At 45.9% G+C, this 18,891-nt stretch overlaps 2 protein-coding genes and 1 long non-coding RNA gene across 8 annotated transcripts in view; 1 reads left to right on the top strand and 2 right to left on the bottom strand.

Moving 5' to 3' along the window:
• The window catches only part of RANBP10 (RAN binding protein 10), a gene marked incomplete at its 5' end in the record, with an annotated part of 64,342 nt that extends 48,803 nt beyond the window's left edge, over positions 1 to 15,539 (bottom strand). For all 6 annotated transcript variants that reach the window (XR_013922722.1, XR_013922723.1, XR_013922724.1 and 3 more), the window contains 2 exons: positions 14,380 to 14,491; positions 15,341 to 15,539. Coding sequence is in view for 3 of the 6 variants with exons in the window: in XM_080352259.1 (XP_080208385.1) it covers positions 14,380 to 14,491; positions 15,341 to 15,539 (311 nt within the window). The remainder of the gene's footprint in view (positions 1 to 14,379; positions 14,492 to 15,340) is intronic.
• Positions 15,540 to 16,068: 529 nt separating this feature from the next.
• Positions 16,069 to 18,891, top strand: part of TSNAXIP1 (translin associated factor X interacting protein 1) — a 21,897-nt gene continuing 19,074 nt past the window's right edge. Inside the window, exon 1 of the mRNA XM_080351747.1 lies at positions 16,069 to 16,153. Within this exon, the coding sequence (XP_080207873.1) occupies positions 16,089 to 16,153 (65 nt within the window). The 5' untranslated portion in view covers positions 16,069 to 16,088. The remainder of the gene's footprint in view (positions 16,154 to 18,891) is intronic.
• Positions 17,849 to 18,891, bottom strand: part of LOC308044839 — a 9,319-nt gene continuing 8,276 nt past the window's right edge. The window contains exons 3-4 of the long non-coding RNA XR_013922670.1: positions 18,159 to 18,412; positions 17,849 to 17,969 (exon numbers count right to left, since the gene is read on the bottom strand). This is a non-coding gene — a long non-coding RNA (uncharacterized lncRNA). The remainder of the gene's footprint in view (positions 17,970 to 18,158; positions 18,413 to 18,891) is intronic.

Genomic DNA, 18,891 nt, shown 5'->3' with positions numbered 1-18,891 from the left:
GTTCACACACATTTACACTGATGCTCCAACATGATGCGTCTCTCCTTACTCTCCACACCATTTGGAAGCATTTTACCCTTATGATTGCATCTTCTTTATTAACTCTTCTTAAACAAGCTTCTTCAACTTAGATAGGTTTGTTTTCTGGCTTTTTTTTTAAATTTATGAACATTGAAATGGCAGCCTTTGTATAGTGCTTCTCAAAGGACATTAAACACGAGTACTTATGGTCAGTGTTGCAGAGCAACTTATAAACACACATTTTTTGTAAACACTTTGTGCACTGCTCAGAGCATGAGTCAGAAGTGACATCCTTTCTCATGAGTTCCTGACCAGCCTTTCCAAAGCAGTCAGTTATGGCATCTAAAAATTTAGTCTCACAGTCACGCGATACACATACATTTATAAAGAATAAACTGAATTTTAAGGACATGTTTACAGCCTTCCTGGCACAATATTGAAGATTTCTCCTCCTCCTATCTGCACAGAGTGCTCTGGCTCTTCCTCACCACCTTCTTAGCACCTTGGCAGATAAGTCAGCACGCTCATTAGTATTTCAGTTTTCTTATTCCTGCTGAGTCTGGAACCCCCTGCTGCTACTGAGTTCTTGCTACATGGTGATTTTGCTGTTCCGATTTATTTTCAACTACATGCATGAGCAGCCGGGATCACAGGCCACAGCTAGAGCTACATTCCAGGTCTGCATTGCTTCAGAGCAATAGATCAGAAGTATCACCTCTGCCAATTGTTCGAGCCTCAAGGGAGCTGTGATTCAAGGACCCAAATTGTTTGGACACACAACAAAGGCATCATCTAAGCCTGGTGCAACAATACCAGAGTGCTTGGTCCTGACTCCGGCAGACCTGAAAACACCCCGCAAAAATCTGCCGAGGAGCAAATGGCTCAAATTAGTCTAGCAGAACAAGCCCCACCACTTTCCCCGGCTCACATCAGCGAGACAAAGACCTCTCGGGTTTACTGGCAGCTGCCAAATTTTGTTTAACACACATCTCAGCATAAGGAATGTTTCTTATGTCCTGATCTTTTTGGCTGAGCTGAGGGTGAAACTGGGTAAAACCGCGGCCACTTTGTCTCGTCTGTCGCAGCCTTGTCATGCGGTGCTGTCAGGTTCCTCAGGTCCAGTATCACACAGCACAGCTCCCCTGGGCAACTCCATCCCTGCAAACGGCCCGAGGGTGCCTGCCTGTTCCTCTGCCCCTACTTCTGCTGATGTTAGCACATCTGGAATTGAACTGAGAGAGCGGACACCACTTCTGCACACCTCGGTGCAGTTTTATGAGAACGCTGGCTGCAGCACTTTGACGGCTTCCCCTCCGTCCCCATCCCTCACTGGGTCCTTGCACTGCATTGACACCACAAGGGTGGCAATACTGAACAAACTGTTGGAAATTTCAAGAAATAACATAATTGTTGAACTCGGATAAAATAGGTCATCTCCCACTTCAGCTTATCCTGCTTAGCTTTATTATTTTCTATGCAGATTCATCCTCCCTCCTTCGTGTATTGCAGCAAATCCCATGCACATAACCAAGGGCAAAAATGCATAGAAAAGCATCTTTCCGTTTTCAGACAACACAGTTTCAAATTAGGGCTAGAAGCTTGTATTTTCATAAAAAAGAAAGTACAACAAATCCAGAAATTCTAAATTTAAGATTACATTTTAATCTAGATACACACTACCATGGAAATGTGTCACTGGGAAAGGAAAAAAATTGAACGTGACCACAAGGCTTCCTGGTTCACAAAATTTTGCTCTTCAACTTATGCTCCCATGTAAAGCTTGAGACAAACTTTAAAAATAAGATCATAATGACCATAGAATTATACGCAGAATTTGCAGACAACCTAAAATAAAATAAGACTCTCTCACCATGCTGGGTTTCAACTCCACAGCCCACACGTACATCCTGAACTTCAAAACGTCACATACTCAGTGCTGGTTATTGTTTCAGAAGATGCTAGCTACTTTTTTTCCCCAGCTACTATAAATTAATGTATCAGAAGTGACACATGAAATGAGCTTTGAGATCTACAAAGTCTCAGATTTAAATTAAAAAAAAATAAAAAATTGCTCTATTCTCTTGAAAACTGAGAAAAAATAAATTCCTGTTCAACTCCTTCATCATGAAAAGCAGCGGCTGCTTTCTGAACATCTTGGTGCAGAACGGCTCCTCACTTCCTTGATTCCAAATGCTCCAAACCAGTTGTGCACATACAACAAATTCAAAACTAGTTAAACAATACTGGTGTGCATCATCAAGCACAACCTACTGCCTGGGTTTTTTAAATGAATAAATTATAATATTCAATATCATTCAACATAAATCTCTATATTCTGCATCATCCCTGGTTCTGCAGGTTTCGGGTGATGATGGATTCCATACGGGGTGCCCATTATCTGAGGTCCTTTTTGAGGGATTCAAAGAGCTTCTTAGAAGATGACGCACAGCAAGTGAAGCACTGGTACAGCAGTACACAAGAAATGTAACAAACATCAGCACCCACTTCCAAATGGGGGGAACAAAAAAGAAAAAGAATTTTTTGAGGATTTTAGGTGATGGTCCATTTAAATCCATTATCCATCATACATAAGATATATACCTTGATTAATGCCAGGCAAAAGCAACCTCTTAAAACCATCTTCTCAGCAGTGAGCACTGAGTACTTGGGCACTGCCCCCCACTCCAGATCAGGAGCTTCAAAAATGCTGCATCAGTAGATCAATTCCAAATAGAGCAGACAGACAAAAATAAACGCAGACACATGCCAGTGATTCAATCCCAAGTCATTTCCACTTACCAGCAGCCTCGGCCGTTACCATAGCACCAGATTTTTCCAGGACTACTGCACCTCCGTCCTGCCCAGTCACTACTGGTTGCTTTTTCAAATCTGAATGGACTGAATCAGCCACACTTACCACCTGTCACAACATCAGCTCGGCCTCTTTTATCCACACACCAGCTCTCCCCGACCACCACAGATGAAGAACAGACCTTGGCTGTAAACCCTCATGCCAGGAGATGCTCCACGCACGCCTCTGCCCAGCACTCAACCAGCAGGACTGTCAACATTTGCCCCTCTACATCTTACAGCACCGTGACCGTGGCAAGATTAAGTTCTAAGAGAAAAAGCTTTCTGGTTCCCTCCCCCCAGTTCCCAAGCACTTCAGCAGCAAACACCAGCACATGTGCTTCCCCAGCACAGGGATGTTTAAATAGGACAGAATTCACTTCTGCCTCCTGAGAGAACTCATGTGGCTGATTGTGCAGTGCAGATATTTCCAATGTTGCAATTTAAATTTGTATATGGTTTTTCTTTTTTTGCTTCTGCCAATAAAAGACAGACAGAAGGAGCCAAAACAATGATTGTACGTCTGAATTAAAGTTTAACTCATAAAGATACAAAAATCTCAGATGCGCTGACTCTGCCAAAAAGCATTTAAAAAAAGACAGACCCAATGTGACTGTCACTGGGCAGAAATTATCCAAAAAGCTACAAGAAAAGTTATTTCACAGGAGTAGCAGTATTTGACTAAATTAAATTCAAACCAAGGGATCTCTTGAAGAGGTTGTTTTAAGCATCACTGTCACACAAGTAGGAGAACACAGCGATGGCTGCGTTTGGTTTGTCCCCAGAAGGCGAATCCACTCATGTGACAATCAATACTTCCAGTCAAATATGTTTCTTCAGAACAAACATGACACCCAGAGATCCTGCCAAAAAGTCAACCTAAGTTTTTTGGCTAGTCTAAAGCTACTTTGTGCGAGCAATCCACAAAAATCCTCATGAACCCAGCAGAAAAACTTAAGAACAGACCTGCCCTTTGACAGCAAGCAGCTAATGCTGAAATTCCAGTACTTACATCTATATGGCTTTTCAAGGGTTGGAATGAAGAACTGGTTGGGTAGAACAGAACTCGTGTATACCTGTACTTTATATTCTGCAGTTTTAGGGATCCCAGTAGCAAAGAACATCTCCCTTTGAATGCCGGGAAAGCACCCAGCACTTGGGAAGCATTGCTATACACAAAATAAATAAAGGTGGGGCAGAAGGAGGGAGAAAGCAATTAGTCCATGGTCATAACTGGACCTGGGCAGTATACTTTAAACAAAGAAGTATTTCTTTACCCAAAAAGTTACAAGACTTTCTCCAAGAAACTTTAAAAGTGTACTTATCTCAAATGCCAGTTCTGACAATTAGCAGAGCAGATTTATTAAGGCTCTGCCATGATGGGAAAGGTATTATAGTTTCCCTAATTATTTCTTAACCTGTTGAAAGGTCAGGATGGTGAAACACTCCATACCACTCTGCTTCCACGTGCCTGTGAAGTTTGCCTAGGGAGCACAGAAAATCCACCCCATCTGAAAGCTGAGGAAACGAAGGTGGAAAACCACATTGGTTTAGCATCAGTTGGCTACCTAATGGTCCCAGGCCCAGAACTCTTCTTTACGGTGCCACATCTGATGCTGTGTCTCCTTCCCACATGCTGAGATACACTGAGGCCCAAACTTAACGAGTTAAAAACAGAGACACTAAATAATTTGTTTTGTAGGCCATGACTTCCAATGAATCAGTCATTTCCTGCTCAGTTGGTGAACTAACAATACCACCAACATGTGGTAGAAATTCCTGGGACTGGCATTTTATTATGTGGCTGAGCCAAGACCAAAGCACCCAGCTCAGCCATGAGTGAAACACGGGATGCTCCTCTCATCCAGAGAGGAGTTTGTGATTCAAAGCCTTACTGCATCCTGCCATTATTTCCTAATAGCCACACCTATCTGGTAGGAATCCTGTCCTCCCAGCTATCATGCACCCCACTCCTCCAACACACACAGTTCAGTCTAAAATAATCAAGCTAGATTACTGAAATATAGATTAATAATACACCTCATCACACTGGTGGCATTTCAGAGACTTTCAGAGTCTCTTGTGCAAAGCCCTGAACTATCATTCTTCTTGTCTGTGGAGGGCCCTGACTTCATGCCAGGTTTTAAGAGTGGAGAGAAGTGATAACCCATATCAATTTACCACCTGAAACCACATTGTTGCAGTTAAGGTGGGGAAAGGGGCATGTTATTTAAAGCAGTGAAAAAACAAGTTATATCTGTCTAAAATAAATTGCCTATGGTACATAAAATACTGGATTCCAACTGTCTCTGATTCCTCAGTCTAACAATATTTATTGTCAAACTACTTCATAATGGAATATAGTGAATCTCTAAAGTGGAAGCAGCTCTGGGTTTATTCGTGGATATTGTGCTGTCCTGTAACAGTGCTTCAGAAATAGCACTGACAGGCTTCAGAAAGAATCCCAATTCCCCAAGCAGAGGTCAGTAAAGACAAATAATGCAAGGCTGAAAAGAAGTAGATAAAGGCAAGAAAATAAAATTCGTAAGAGCTCACTAAAAAGAGCTACAAGCATCCTGAGGCATGGAGGAGTCCCCTGCACGTCAGCCCTTGGAGAGGCAGAGAAGCTATAAAAGCCAAAGAGCACAGAAGAGAAGGTGAGTGAGCAGAACAAAACCGAGAGGCGCTAATCTGGTAACTTAACACATCTTCTCAGTCTCTTTGTGACTAAATGCTGACAAAACTGCAAAGGAAGAATAAAAACTCTTTTTGCTAGACGAAGGTGTCAGCTTCCCATCTCCCATCTCCCATCTGCCAGCCACAAAACAGTCAAGTCTGTCCCTTTTCTGGGCCGCATTCAGGAAGGGAAAAATTGATGATGTATATTAACAATATATAGAGGAATGCTGAAAGACAGAAAACACTAATCAGAGATTTAAGACTTGAACACTATTTAGGAGAGAAAAGGCATAATGCAAGCCTATAAAATCACCGCTAGGATCCGGCCACAATAACCAACTTCTCCACCTGGCACAAGCATCATGACATCCAACAGGACCAAGTGCACCCCAAGCCTGGTGTCTCGCCAAGTTAGTTTTCCAACTTCAGATTTTTCACTCTTGACAGCTGACTTGTTCTCTAAGTCAATTGGTATTCAACAAAGTTGACATAAACCATGTCAGTGGCAAATGGTGCGTTCACTCTGGGAACAGCATAAAGCATTACTGACATTAATTCTCTGATTATTTATTCCGCCTACACCCAACCGAACAAGTAGGAATTTTGTTCAGTTCGTCCTGCAGATTAACAAACCTCACTTGCAAATGCATGGGTCAGAGTTGCTGAAAATTTTTATCCAACATGTTAGAGAAGTTCAAAAGGTTTCCACAACTGAATGAGCTTAAGATTGTTTGACTGCCAGTCTAAGCAAAAGGCCATTTTCCCAGGCATGAACAAAGCCTAGAAATCAGCAAAGACAGACACTAGAGGTTCTGGAAATATCTAATGGAAAAGCATCGAAAAGAGGACAAGTAGAAGCTGCAAGTTCCACACTGTAGCCTAATCTTGCATTTTGATCCATCACAACAGTCAGTTTCAAACAGCAGCTCAGGTTCTGGTTTTCTCCACTGAAACACAGGGGGAACAATACAAATGCAAGACCCAAACCAGAAGAAAACACTCTGCTGCCAGGTGGCTGCTTCTCTTAAGAGGTATTCTCTCACCTTAACAGGCTAATTTGCTCTGGTTTAGGCTTCAATCGGGAAACTGGTAGTAACTATTGTCATGCAAGGAGGATTTACCTGCTAACACAAGTTTTCATTAAATGACAGAAAAAAAAAAATAACAGCAATATTTACACAATTTTGTAACGTGGAAAACACATTACAGAAAAAGTAACACACGGATGTATTTATGAAACAAGACGACTTTCTCTTTAAAACAATACCAAATAGCCAGAGAGCTGGGTAGAGCACTGGGGAAGCAACACGTGCTGAATTTGTAGATCTACACATGGGGCATTTTCACGAGAAGGAACAAAGCCAGATGTGGAGAGCATCGACACAAAGAAGTGGTCAACAAGAAGATTGTGTCTCTAGGTTTGAAAGTGTCCTGTGGAAACAGAGATCCAGTCTTACACCACAGGTACAGCGTAAACCCCGCTCCTGGAAAAGCAGTTCAGAAAATGAATCTGGCAGCGCAGTCAACGTAACACCGTTAATTCAGCTTCACGGGGGCAGTGGCAGAGCTGAAGAAAAGGAGTCGAGCTTCACAGTACGGATAAATTCTTTAGCAGCTCATCATCCCAGAGCTCCACAAATGAAGGAAAAAAAAGTTTCTGCTCTATAAATGTTACACAACTCATACAATTTAATTATTAAACAGAGAATTGCTTAGATCTATAAGCCTGGAACATTTAAATAATTAGTTCTCATTATTCTGTTATTCGAGTTATTAACTGTAAACATATTCTGAAGAGCTGAAGCATAATTATGTTTTAAATACATTCTAAAGATGTTCAGGTGATTTTGCAAGAGCTGACTTTTGCTATATTCCTACCTTTTCTATAACACATACTCAGAAATAGCAAAATAGGGAGGGAGGAGGAGAAAAAAAAAACCACACACACAACTTTTGCTGAAATTTTTCTTCTTTACTGTTCAAAATCTCCCAACTCGAACTGGAAGAAAACAAAACAAAACCACAAAACACACACAAAAAATACAGAGAAAAAGAAGTTCTCACAGACTGAAACCCAGGAGCTCGCAGACTTCAGACACACCTAAATGCCCACATCACAAGCAAAAAAGTCACACATCGCCACCAATACTTGTTTTGTTTCCTAATTTCACCAATTATTTTAATGAAACATTTATATTCTACTATTACAATGGATGGGCCCATGATACTGCTATAAAGCACCGAGTTTCACTTTCCACTGCATTGATTCACAAAATAAAAAAACAATTAAAAAAAGAGTTACCAACTGCAAGTCAGATATTCCAACCTCACAACTTGCCTTACACTGAAAAAGCTGCCCTCAATATTAATCCCTTTCGCAAGATTTTAGGAGAACAACTGCATAAAAATAACAACTCATGAGATGTCATCAATTGAAGAGAAACCTCCACAGAAATGAGAGCATCTCTACACTTGGGAGCATAGAAGCTCAGTCAGTCAGTGGCTGAGCAGGCGAGACTTGCCTGGGCTAAACTGTTTGCAAATGGGAACAAGGTGCGAACTGTTTAATGAACCTACTCAGGGGGATTTATTTGTGTGTTGGTTTGTTTAAATGAATGTCTGTGGCACAGCATAAATTCAAGTATGCAGACATACCTGCACGCAGAAGAACAACCTGCTCTCTGTGCTGGTTTGGGATTCTTGGAAACCAGGATGGAAAAAATAAAAAGGGGGAGGAAATAAATTATTTACAGGCTTATCAGATACAAATAAGGGATCACGCAGCATGTGCAGACACTAGAAACCCTCAGTTGCCCCAGAATATTCCTTGTCCTTCCCCACAGCCACATCCAGACACACACGACACTGTTAAGGTGTCCGCAGTGTAACCAGCCGATGGACACACACAGACAATGTGCCCCTAAAGCCAGCGACATCAGAGCACTTCATGGACACGCTTCTATCAGCATCTGGAAACCATTAGAGCACACGAGTGAAAGGCTTTTCAAAGAGCAATCACACCATATGCTGAAGTGAAATGGAAAGTTGGCAAGGAGAAACATAAGCAAGGAAGAGAGGGGGAGATTACTTGTTCCTAATGTAAAGACTGCTGAACAACCAATACATCTGACCTTTATTTTTCTTTTTCACTAAGAGATACACTAAGTTATTTTTAAGTCTCAGATATGGCGCGCTTGTATAAGAAAGCTAAAGGAAAACTTTATTATAAATAAACTATGGTGTGGATCAAGCTAGATTAGCTCTTTGGCTGCTCTCCTCCAAGGAGTCTTTCCTTCCTCTCTCAGAAAAATGCCCACAACCTACACTAGTGCTGACCCACAGCTCCGGACAACAGGATGCACATCTCAAAGCAACCACCGAACAGTTCAAGCCAGTTGTGTGAAGTTACCAAAACATCCTTGCCCATGTCTTCCCCACCCTCCTTCTTCTGCCCATCTGGGTCTCGTCTTCCCCACTACACTCACAGAAAGCACCGTATCAAGGACTGATCCAGCAAAAGGAACAGTTAACATGATCCAGCTCATCACAGAGTCGCTAGTGCTGGCACAAAGGGAAAAAAATCATGGCAAGAAGAAAATTTAGACTGGCTCTTTCAGCAGCCTTCCCGAGACAGCTCAAAGTCCTCGTGAAACCGCCTGGCTCCCCTGGCACACAGGGCTGAGCCACTTGGCACCTCTCTGCCTGCACACCACACGTGCTCTGTTTGCACAGAACACGCGGAGCCGCCGTGGACGGGCAGCGAGAGGTCAGAGCTGCTGCAGAACGCCAGAGTAGCCATGAGTGAGACACTGTCCAAAACCAAACAGTGACCAGAAAGACAGCTGCTGACAGCAAACTGCCACTGCCAAGGCAATCTGCAGGCTGCTTCACTGTCTTTCTCAGGAGCAGCTCAGAAATGGAGAAGGGGCTGCAGGACAGGTGACTTCTGCTAGAATCAGGAATCCACACACAGTCAGGGTTGGCTATGGGATGTTCTCCCCAGTCACACTCCATCACAACTCACTGCACAGCTGGGGGAGGTAAAACAGGTCAGGAAACTGCAACAGCAGTCAGGAGCAAGCACTGCCACCCATGAGACAATCCACCTTGCCCCAGCGTAATGAGGACAACGAAAATGACCTGTCCTCCTGAGTCACAGCAGCCTGTAAGTTGTGGGGTGACTGCCCTGCCCCAATGAGTCTTATGCTGTTCCTGTTTACCAAGCAGAGAACATCTAATGGGGAAACAGAAGCTGTGAGATGTGCTGACAAATCAACAGCAAACAGCAACATGTATTTCAGAGAGAGGATAAGAGCCCAGTGCTTCAAATATAGTTAAGGTTGAACTGTTACGAACACCATGGTGATAAAAGCAGGAGTTATTTGTGGCAGGTCAGGAACCTAAGAGTCACACACACTTCTGACAGTCGGCTCATCTGAGGAATGTTGGAACCAAGCCATGCAGAGAACCATGGAAAGACCTGGACTGGAAGGGACCTTGGGACCTTCTTCTTCCTTCTGCCCAAAGCACAAGTAACTCTGGAAGTCATACCAGGCCTTGACCAGGAAAATTTGAAGACAGAGGTGTCATAGCTTCTCCAGGCATCCTATTCTGGTGCTTAACCATTTTCACAAGGAAAATTCTTTCCTATGTCCAACTGGCATTTCCCTTGCCACAACTTGTGACCCATTGCCTCTTGTCCTTTTGTTCCAATTGACAACACTCAGGAGACGCGCACACAATGACTCGGGAATTAATTACTCAGCAAGTCTTAAGACAAAACTGTTCAAGAACACTTTGAATGGAACCAAATGAGGGTTGCTGCAATCCTACCCTTCCCTCGCCCAGCTCAGCTCATCCCTTTATTCAATCTCCTTCAACACACATCAGGAAGCAGAACCCTAAAAAGTGTCCTCAATTCAAAAAAAATAAAAAGACAGCAATTTCTGACAGTGACATCAACAGATGAAATCATCATAATTATTTTGATGCGGCCAGTTTTCAGACAGTTATCTCCTTGAACCAGCTCACCACAGGACTGGGTTACAGATTGTCAGCATGAGGGAAGGCACAGAAACACAAGGCAAAGGGAAGGGCAGAATCCCACAATCTGAACTTGTATCATCTTAAAGTGCTGTGGAACCACTCCCTGTGTGTTCAGCACAGACAAGGAGGTGAGAAGAGGGCTGGAACTAGAGACAGCAAACTAAATTCTCCTCTACTCGCTGAGAATAAGGACCATCTTCCCAAACAAATATTAGCACAAACAACTGATCAATCTACTGACAGATCGGGTTTGTTACATGTTACTCAACCTCCCTCTCCCAGAACAAAACAAAAAAATACCCCAGTAAATAAATATGACCTCTTATAAACGAAGACTAAAACCACCAGGACAAGAAATGACCACCATTCAGCTAAAAGTAAGTCTCAATCATCCTTCTTCAACTCAAAGGACTGTGGTTATATCTCAGTGCATGAGCAGTGGAAGATCCAAAGTTAAGAAATGCTGATAAATCTGAACAGTTTATTAAGTGCACCAAATGGACTCCTTGCATGCTGTACTTCCTTTGAAATATCCGCCAGCAAAATAAGCTACATTTTACCAGTGACGAGGCAGAAAAGTCTTACGATGGTAAAGGGAGAGTTTTCAAAATCATTTCATTTGCTTCTTTAACAAAGGCACCTTTATGGAGCAGTTGCATTAAAGAGCTGGTGAGAAAGACAACACAGAAGAGGAAGGTTTTCAGCCAACTGCAGATGCCGTGTTGTGGCCGCCTAAACCAACTCATGCCTTGTGCTGCTGCAGTCCCTCCATCTTCCTTCATGCTGGGCTTTGCAAAACCGAGCAGAGAGGTAACCTGCCTGAAAACGGGGCGAAGGGAGAGTGTTTGTTTTTACTGCTAGGATACAATGTGGTGGGAGGAAACAAAGGAGAAAACCACAGCGTACTGGATTTAAATTACCTCCCTTCTGTTACTTCCATAGGGCTGAGGAGGTAAAAAGGTGATGCTGATCCCTCAGTTGTCTCAACAGCTCAGATTTCTCTACCAAAGAGACACTATCAAGCCAGAACTGACACTGTCTCATGCCAATTCAAGAACCGTCTTACCACAGCACATCATATATGGGCAACATCTCTGTCAGGCTGCCAAAAGTCTTCATGTGAGCTTCAGAATTCTTACATCTCCAGTAAAAGCCACTGGGAGCTTCCATCCCACTTCTTACCTGCAACCTTAGATTCTGTTGTTTATTAGCAACTGTCAGCACGGAGCACTAGACTAACAATTTATTAGCACAGAAAGGTAATACCTTTGAGTTATTGAGAAAAAGATATCAATCAGAACTCCTCAAATTTGTTCCACAGTATTTTTTGAGTAAGTCTTGTTTCGTGAGTCACTCACATTTTAAACTCAGATGTGAAAAGCTATCACAAACTCCAGCGAGAGAGACATAGTAAGTAGTATCACCTGACCCTTACCTCACCAATCTGTACAGCATAAATAAAACAACCAGCTATAGAGCAGAGACTTTACACCAGAAGTACTGATTCTGGAAATTAGCTCAGAAGGATTCTTCCTCTCCCCTTGCTGAAGAGCTTCCAGTTGCATTCCTAGGGACATGCTTTACCACTTACACCACTTGAAAACTCCCTTTCATTCCCTCCAATCCTTTCTTTAGACTTCCGGACTTCAATTCCTCTAAGCTGAAGCCACCATGGTGTCATAAACACTGGAAAGCTTCCTAAGACAAAAATGTATCTGCCACTGTTCACTATTACAACACACCAAGCCTCCAACAGGCTGACTGCAAGCTATCAAAGATGAGACACACAAGAGCATCTTTTTCAGTGATAGACAGGCAGCAGCTACAATATTAATTACAAATCCCCAGCACCATAGTGTGCAAGGTAAAAACCGGAGCTCTCTCTACCAGGAAAAGAAAGACAAGGCACAGAGTGGCTGAGCCACCAGAGAGGCTCCCAAAGGCTCCTCGGTGCCCTGACTGTGGATCGCAGCCATCAACATCGCGTGTTCACGTTGCTGTGGTAATACGCACGGTTCCATATCTTTGAAAGTGCTCCTGGAAACAGTAATTATAGAATAGAGTAAAAACAAAAACGGCCTATTAATATAGAAAATTGATCTTGGGAAACAAGCAGTAAATTCTATTATGTCCCTGTAAGATTCATCTAGAACATAGTAAGGATTAAGTGCTGTTCAGTGACCTTTCGTAATGTCTTTTCTTTGGAAAATGGTCTTGAAGTTCACTGTAAATTACTTTAATTTTAGTAGTTACATAAACTAATCAAGTTAGGGTTTTAAAACAGAGACAAGCAGTTAATCACATCAGTGCACTGAAAGAATAAGGATGGTCTTTTCCCTGCATTTGTAAAGCATTCAGCCCAGCATCCACCTCTGCACAGATAACCCAATCGTTATCACAGGTCTAAATGCAGAACAATTTGAGATATTTTGCAAGTCCCTTTAAAAATAGGCCACCTCTGATCTCAACAATGACAGCAGAATATTTCAACAGTTAGAAATTATTAACTTGATTTCCGTTAGGAATGTTTGCTGCACTTCCCTAAGACCCCTAAGCTGGCCAGAGTTCAAATGTTATTCTTGAAGGACTGGATTTATTAATTCCACTCAATACCTTCTCCTGTGCTGCTTTCCCTTCCGGACAGTTGTATCTATAATATTCATCCTGTAGCAACAAAAAATGCCAAACACATACACACAGCAGGCTGATAATACCTTTAAGATGATTAAAAATGAAATCTACACTAGCAGTTGAACCCCAGACTTTGTTAGCGATGCCCTTTTATTGCTTCCCCACATTTCCCAACATCGTGAATATGGTTTTAAAGGAACTCCACATACATCCTTGTTCAGTTACATTTTTGATTCAAATAATGCCCAATATGGTGACCACAAGACTGGATGCGATTCAAAACCTGCTGCCAGTTCAGTTCACTGCGGTGCTGCCCAGACAAGGGCGGCTGCACCAAATGCTACCAACAGGATTTGCTGCTTCTGCAGCTCCTCCACTTGCTGCTGTTCATGGTATTGACTGACAGGGCAAACGCAGCCTCCACAATGGCCTACGGTATTAAACATTACTACTGGCTGGGAAAAACCTTCTCATATTTAGCATTCTGGTGGCAGCAGTGTCACAAGCTTCCACAGTTGCTTTCTGTCACAAAACTCCGTGGTGCAATCTATCTTGACACAATGACACGAGTCCAAGTTCAGGTCCTAGACTAGAGATGACAGAAATAGCACAGATTCTAGTTTATATTCACAATTACCTCATTTCCTTCTCTTTCAATATCTTTTCCTTGATCATGCTTATAGGGTTTCAGAAACACACTCTCAGAAGTTCTCCTTCCAGTGCTCAAGCACAGCTAGGAATACTCTGCTCCACACAAATATCTCTCTAACGGTCCAAAATTAAGTTCAAGGTTCCTCCTTTCTATTTCACTCCACTTCTGAGGCCTCATAATTCCAGAAATCAGAGTGACCAGACCTAGCTAGCAAGAGGAAAAACTACTTTAATTTAAATTGCACCAGAGACCCAAAGTTTCCTAAATTTTTAAAACTGCCCACATCAAACAGCACAGAGAGCAGCTGTGTAAGTGCCTCCACTTCCAGTGCGTTCTACCACATTTACCTCTATTAACCAAGAGAATATAACTCCCCTGTGATGGACCCGCCTGTTCCACCCGACAGCCACGGGACCTCTAACCCTTCCGGAAAGGAGGTCAGAGCAGAGCAGAACTGCTCAATCGCATCACCAATCACTGAACAGAAATAAGGCACTTACCCATCTCTACCTTTACTGACAATCTTCACCTCAAAATAATAAATGCCACAGGCTGCAGGGATGGGGTGTGTAGCCCGGACTGAGGCAGCATCTTTGTGATTTTTACCGTGACCTGGGAAAGAAGAGAAATGTAAGTCCGGATGGGATTTGAACACTCACACGTTTTGCTCCATAACACTGCTATCTGAACACAGCGGGGGTTTCTATATATGCAACAATTTAGAACACATTTTTCAGAGAACTAGAACATACAGTCCTGCACTGCCACAGTGACCATTCCCCACACTACAAGCACTGGAGTTTTTCTTTGTTTCCACTGTCAAGTCGTTGATAAGGACTCACAGCACTACCTCTCCCCCTCCCCACATACATAATTTGAAAACTAATGCACACAAACAGAAGACAAAACGATTACACAAGAGGGGAATGACATCAGTGTTTACTAACCAGGCAGGAAAAGGAATGATCGGTTCTCCGCGGGGTGGGGAGGGAGAACAGGCTCCAATAGCGAGCAAGAAAAACACCAGTGCGATTCCCCAAGTCCTACGAGTCTGCGAGCAGCTATTTTGTGTAACCTCAAGGAGCCAAAGCCCCTGTTACACAGCACGGCGGTGCCATCCGAGCCCTGGGCCGGGTTTTAAACGGGATGACAGAGTAAACGGACCATCTGGCTGCACAGAGGCGCTCAGGCCCGGGCTGGTGACACTGCCAAGCGCTACACGAGGCAGCGGCTCCGCCGGGCTCCAGACCGGCTCTGCCTCCGCCTGCCCGGCCCTGCGGATCCCGCGCCGGGCTGGAGGCCCCGGCCCAGCAGCACCCAGCCCCAAGACCGGGGCTCCCCGCCCTGCTCCCGGCCCCGCCGCCGCTTCCCCCGGGGCTGTCAGGCCGTCCTGGCCCAGCCCGCCGCCCGGCCGGACCCGGGGCCGAAGCCGAACCCGGCGCCGCCGCCCCAGCCCGGCACCTTTGTAGTGGACGCGCAGGTTGCCCTGCGAGAGGCCGATGTAGTTGTACTTGTCCTTGGGGCTCCAGGAGCGCGGCAGCGGCGTCTCCTCCTGGTTGACGGCGGGGTAGAGGCGGCGGAGGCGCTGGCTCAGCTCCTGCTCCTCGGGCGGGCCCGGCAGCGCCGCGTCCCCCCCGTGCAGGCTGCCCGCGTCCGCCATCTTGGATTCGCTTTGTGTCACCGGGCGGGGAGCGAGGCCCGGCTCCGGCCGCCAGCCAATGGCGTGAGAGCGTGGCCACAATGGGGCCGCGCTGCCCGACGGGAAGCGGAGTCCGCGCCGCGCCTGCCCTCCAGCCTCTCGCTCTCCTCGGGACTACATGTCCCGAAAGGCCTTGCGCTCGAAGCCGCGCCCCTCCCGCCGGCGCGCTTGCACGCCGGGAAACGTGTCTCCCCTCCGCCTGGCTCCCGTGAGCGCCGTGGGGTGCGAGACTCCCTTTCCCGGCGTGCTCCGCGGCAGCGCTGTGCCGAGGGCCCGCCTCGCGCCTGCCGGACGCCTCCTCGCAGGGGCCGGTTTTAGCCGCTCCGCCACGGGGGAGGGCAGCACCGTTTCGGCGGCCTCACCCCGGGCCCGGCCGCTCCTCAGAGCCCGCCTCCCGCCGGGGCAGGGCTGGGCCGCGCCGGGGCTGCCGCTGCTGGCGAACGGCACCAGCTCGTCAGGCGCTGCTGGGACAGCTATGGCGGCACTCGAGGGGGCCCCGGGGGGGTCTCCATGGCGACGGGTGTAAACAGCGCGGGCGGCTGGGCCATGGCGGCGCGTCGGGCTCCGCCGGGCGGGTAAGCGGGCTCGGCCGGGAGCGGCGTGTCGGTGTCCGGGCCCTGCAGGGAGACCCGAGCGAGCGCTTCCCTTCCCGCGGGGCTGCAGTGCCTCCCCGGGCGCTGTCATCCCGCCCGCCGAGAGCCGTCCTCAGAGCGGAGCGGGGGCGGCAGGACGCAGGTCACGGCACCGGCCTGTCTGGAAGGGTAAATAACCGGGGAAGGCGTTCAGGAGCTGCCCTCGGGACACGGCATTTCTGGAACAAGGGTAACGCTCACTCACAACGGGGCAAGGAACTTGCTGAGTGACTCCTGTGGTGTTTACCTGGCCATTGTTAGCATTTATAGCTGCCTGTTTATAGTTAGTTTATCCTTTGGAAATCAGTGCCCATCCCTACTAGTTGTTTTCTGTACCATTCCTTTATCAAAGCATCTGCCTCTACCATCAATACCTTGTTCTAGTTAGTCTGAATAGTTCAGAACAGTTATAAAAGCAGCAAAGTCTCCTCTCAGATGGGGTCTGAGACTGAGGAGAGACCTTCTCACTGTCTACAACTACCTGAAAGGAGGTTGTAGCATGGACTGTGTTGGGCTCGTCTCCCAAGTAACAAGTGATAGGACAAGAGGAAACAGCCTCAAGTTGTGCCAGGGAAGGTTCAGATTGGATATTAGGAAAAATTTCTTCCCACAAAGGGTTGTTGGGCATTGGCACAGGCTGCGCAGGGCAGTGGTGGAGGCACCATCCCTGGAGGGGTTTAAAAGACATATAGATGAGGTTCTTAGGGACATGGTTTAGTGCTAGACTTATGTTATGGTTGGACTCAATGATCTTAAAGGTCTCTTCCAACCAAAATAATTCTATGATTCAGAGACACAGGTCTCCGTTCTGCTGCTCACCCTTTCCCTCCCTTCTGGGAGTGCAGGGCTGCTCCCCGGGGGAGGGTGAGACATCACCAAAGGTGACAGCAGTGAGGGAAAGCCCTTCCCAACAGCACCCACCTCAAGGCCAAGGGATGGATCCAGTCCAGAGACAGGAAGGGAGACAAGGCTATGGTGTAGGTCTAAGGCACTTCCAGGACTGAAGATGGTTACACCTACAAAGTAGCTCAGGGAGAGCCCGGAACTGAGCTTAAATGCAAGAGGGTCCATGGGTAGTGGGCTCAGCTGAGGCTGGTTAGGGTAATTAAGGCTGACTGGAGGCTCTGACAACTGCTTGGGCTGTCTCAAAAGGAAAATTCTGGTGTGTTTGTGGCCAAGCCTACTTTTCTCTGTATGTCTTGAGCCTCCCTCTGGCACAGTGAAGGCCTAATTTATACCCACAGACAGGCTTTTATCTTCAGATCTCAGACTTGGTTGATGCAGGTGGTCTAAAAGCACACTGTCACTGCATTTTCTACTGGAGAGCTCCAATACGGACAGCCAGGTCCACATCCATTCAATAAAATTTACATATGGTAAAAGAATCTTTGCTTATATTGAAGCTGAATGTTTTGCACTCCTGGGAAGTACCTTTCATCAAACGAACAAGTTTTCTGTGCTTCAGTTTTGCTGGCTTGCACAGTGCTGAAACAGCCATTGGTTCCAAAGCCAGGCTGTCTGTACCGCAGTCCAAGTAACAACCATTTTCACTCATGGGAGAAGTGATAGGTTTTTATATATATATTTGTTTGTTTGTTTCACTCAATGTGGGTGCCTGGGAACAGGCACCTTTTGGTTTCCAAACCCAGGATGTTGTAGTTGGACAACCTGCTTCTGTCAGGTGAGTGAAGAGCTGTCCTGGCAGGTCGTGCACTGGCTGATGGGGCTGTAAAGCTTGCCCTTAGCTTAAAATCCCATCCTGCAAGAAGAAAACAGACACATGGTCTCAGGTGGTAAGTGCACTTGGCTTTTATGAAAGAACATGGAAGTAGAGACTGCTCAGTATCAAACTGCTAGCGAGTTCAGCTGCAGATAAGAAGAATAAATATTTCTGGATAGAGAGGAAACTTATTTCATATAAATGTTTGGATTCTAAAACAAGAGTTACCGTGTGTTTAATGGTCTGTTGCATACTGGAGACTTTGAAAACACACTGCAGTTCTGACCAGAGGCCACTTCATGCTCATCCTGCTCCTGGAGTGTCCCTGGCCAGCACAGTTTGATCTTCTCAGGCCTGGCTTCCAGGCACATGGCACGAGCTTCCATGGCTTCCTCACGCTGGTGCAACAGTGCCACAAAAGCACATTGTGCCAGCTACCATCTCCTCATGAGAATGAAGTGTCTTCTGTGCATCTGTAATCACTAAGCAAAATTAAAAGATGACGCTGGGTTAGTTTTCTGCTGAGGTGACGCCCCAAAGCAGCTCACAAAGGGGTCTGATGAGCAGTGGCAGCAGCACGAGGTGCAGAGCTCGCAGGAGGAGACGGTTTGGCTCTTTGGGAGCAGCAGTCTGCTGGATCAGCTCGTGGTGTCTTGGAGCAGTTCCTTGGGCTGGCTGACCCACTGCTGGGGGTTTCTGCCTCCATCCTCACTGCCAGCTGCAGAAGTACTCCCCCACTGAGGGGTGAACGTGCATTTTATGTTTTTAATCAGTCTAAACTGGGTAACTGCAAGTTTTCCCTTGGATTTGCAAACTAGAGCAGCTCAGAGAACTGCCCAGCACACAGCAGAGGTGACACCACTTGGACACCAGGAGCCTGGTGTGGTAGGGGCAGAAATAGGGCCCCCCTTTCAGCAGAGCTGAGCTGTTACCAGGTTTTATGGAGCTGCAGCTTGAGGCT

Source organism: Nesoenas mayeri (genome assembly GCF_963082525.1).
Source record: "Nesoenas mayeri genome assembly, chromosome: 12".
Lineage (NCBI taxonomy): Eukaryota > Metazoa > Chordata > Aves > Columbiformes > Columbidae > Nesoenas > Nesoenas mayeri.
The sequence above is the reverse complement of the archived record's forward strand: the minus strand, read 5'-3'. Positions and strand labels throughout refer to the sequence as shown.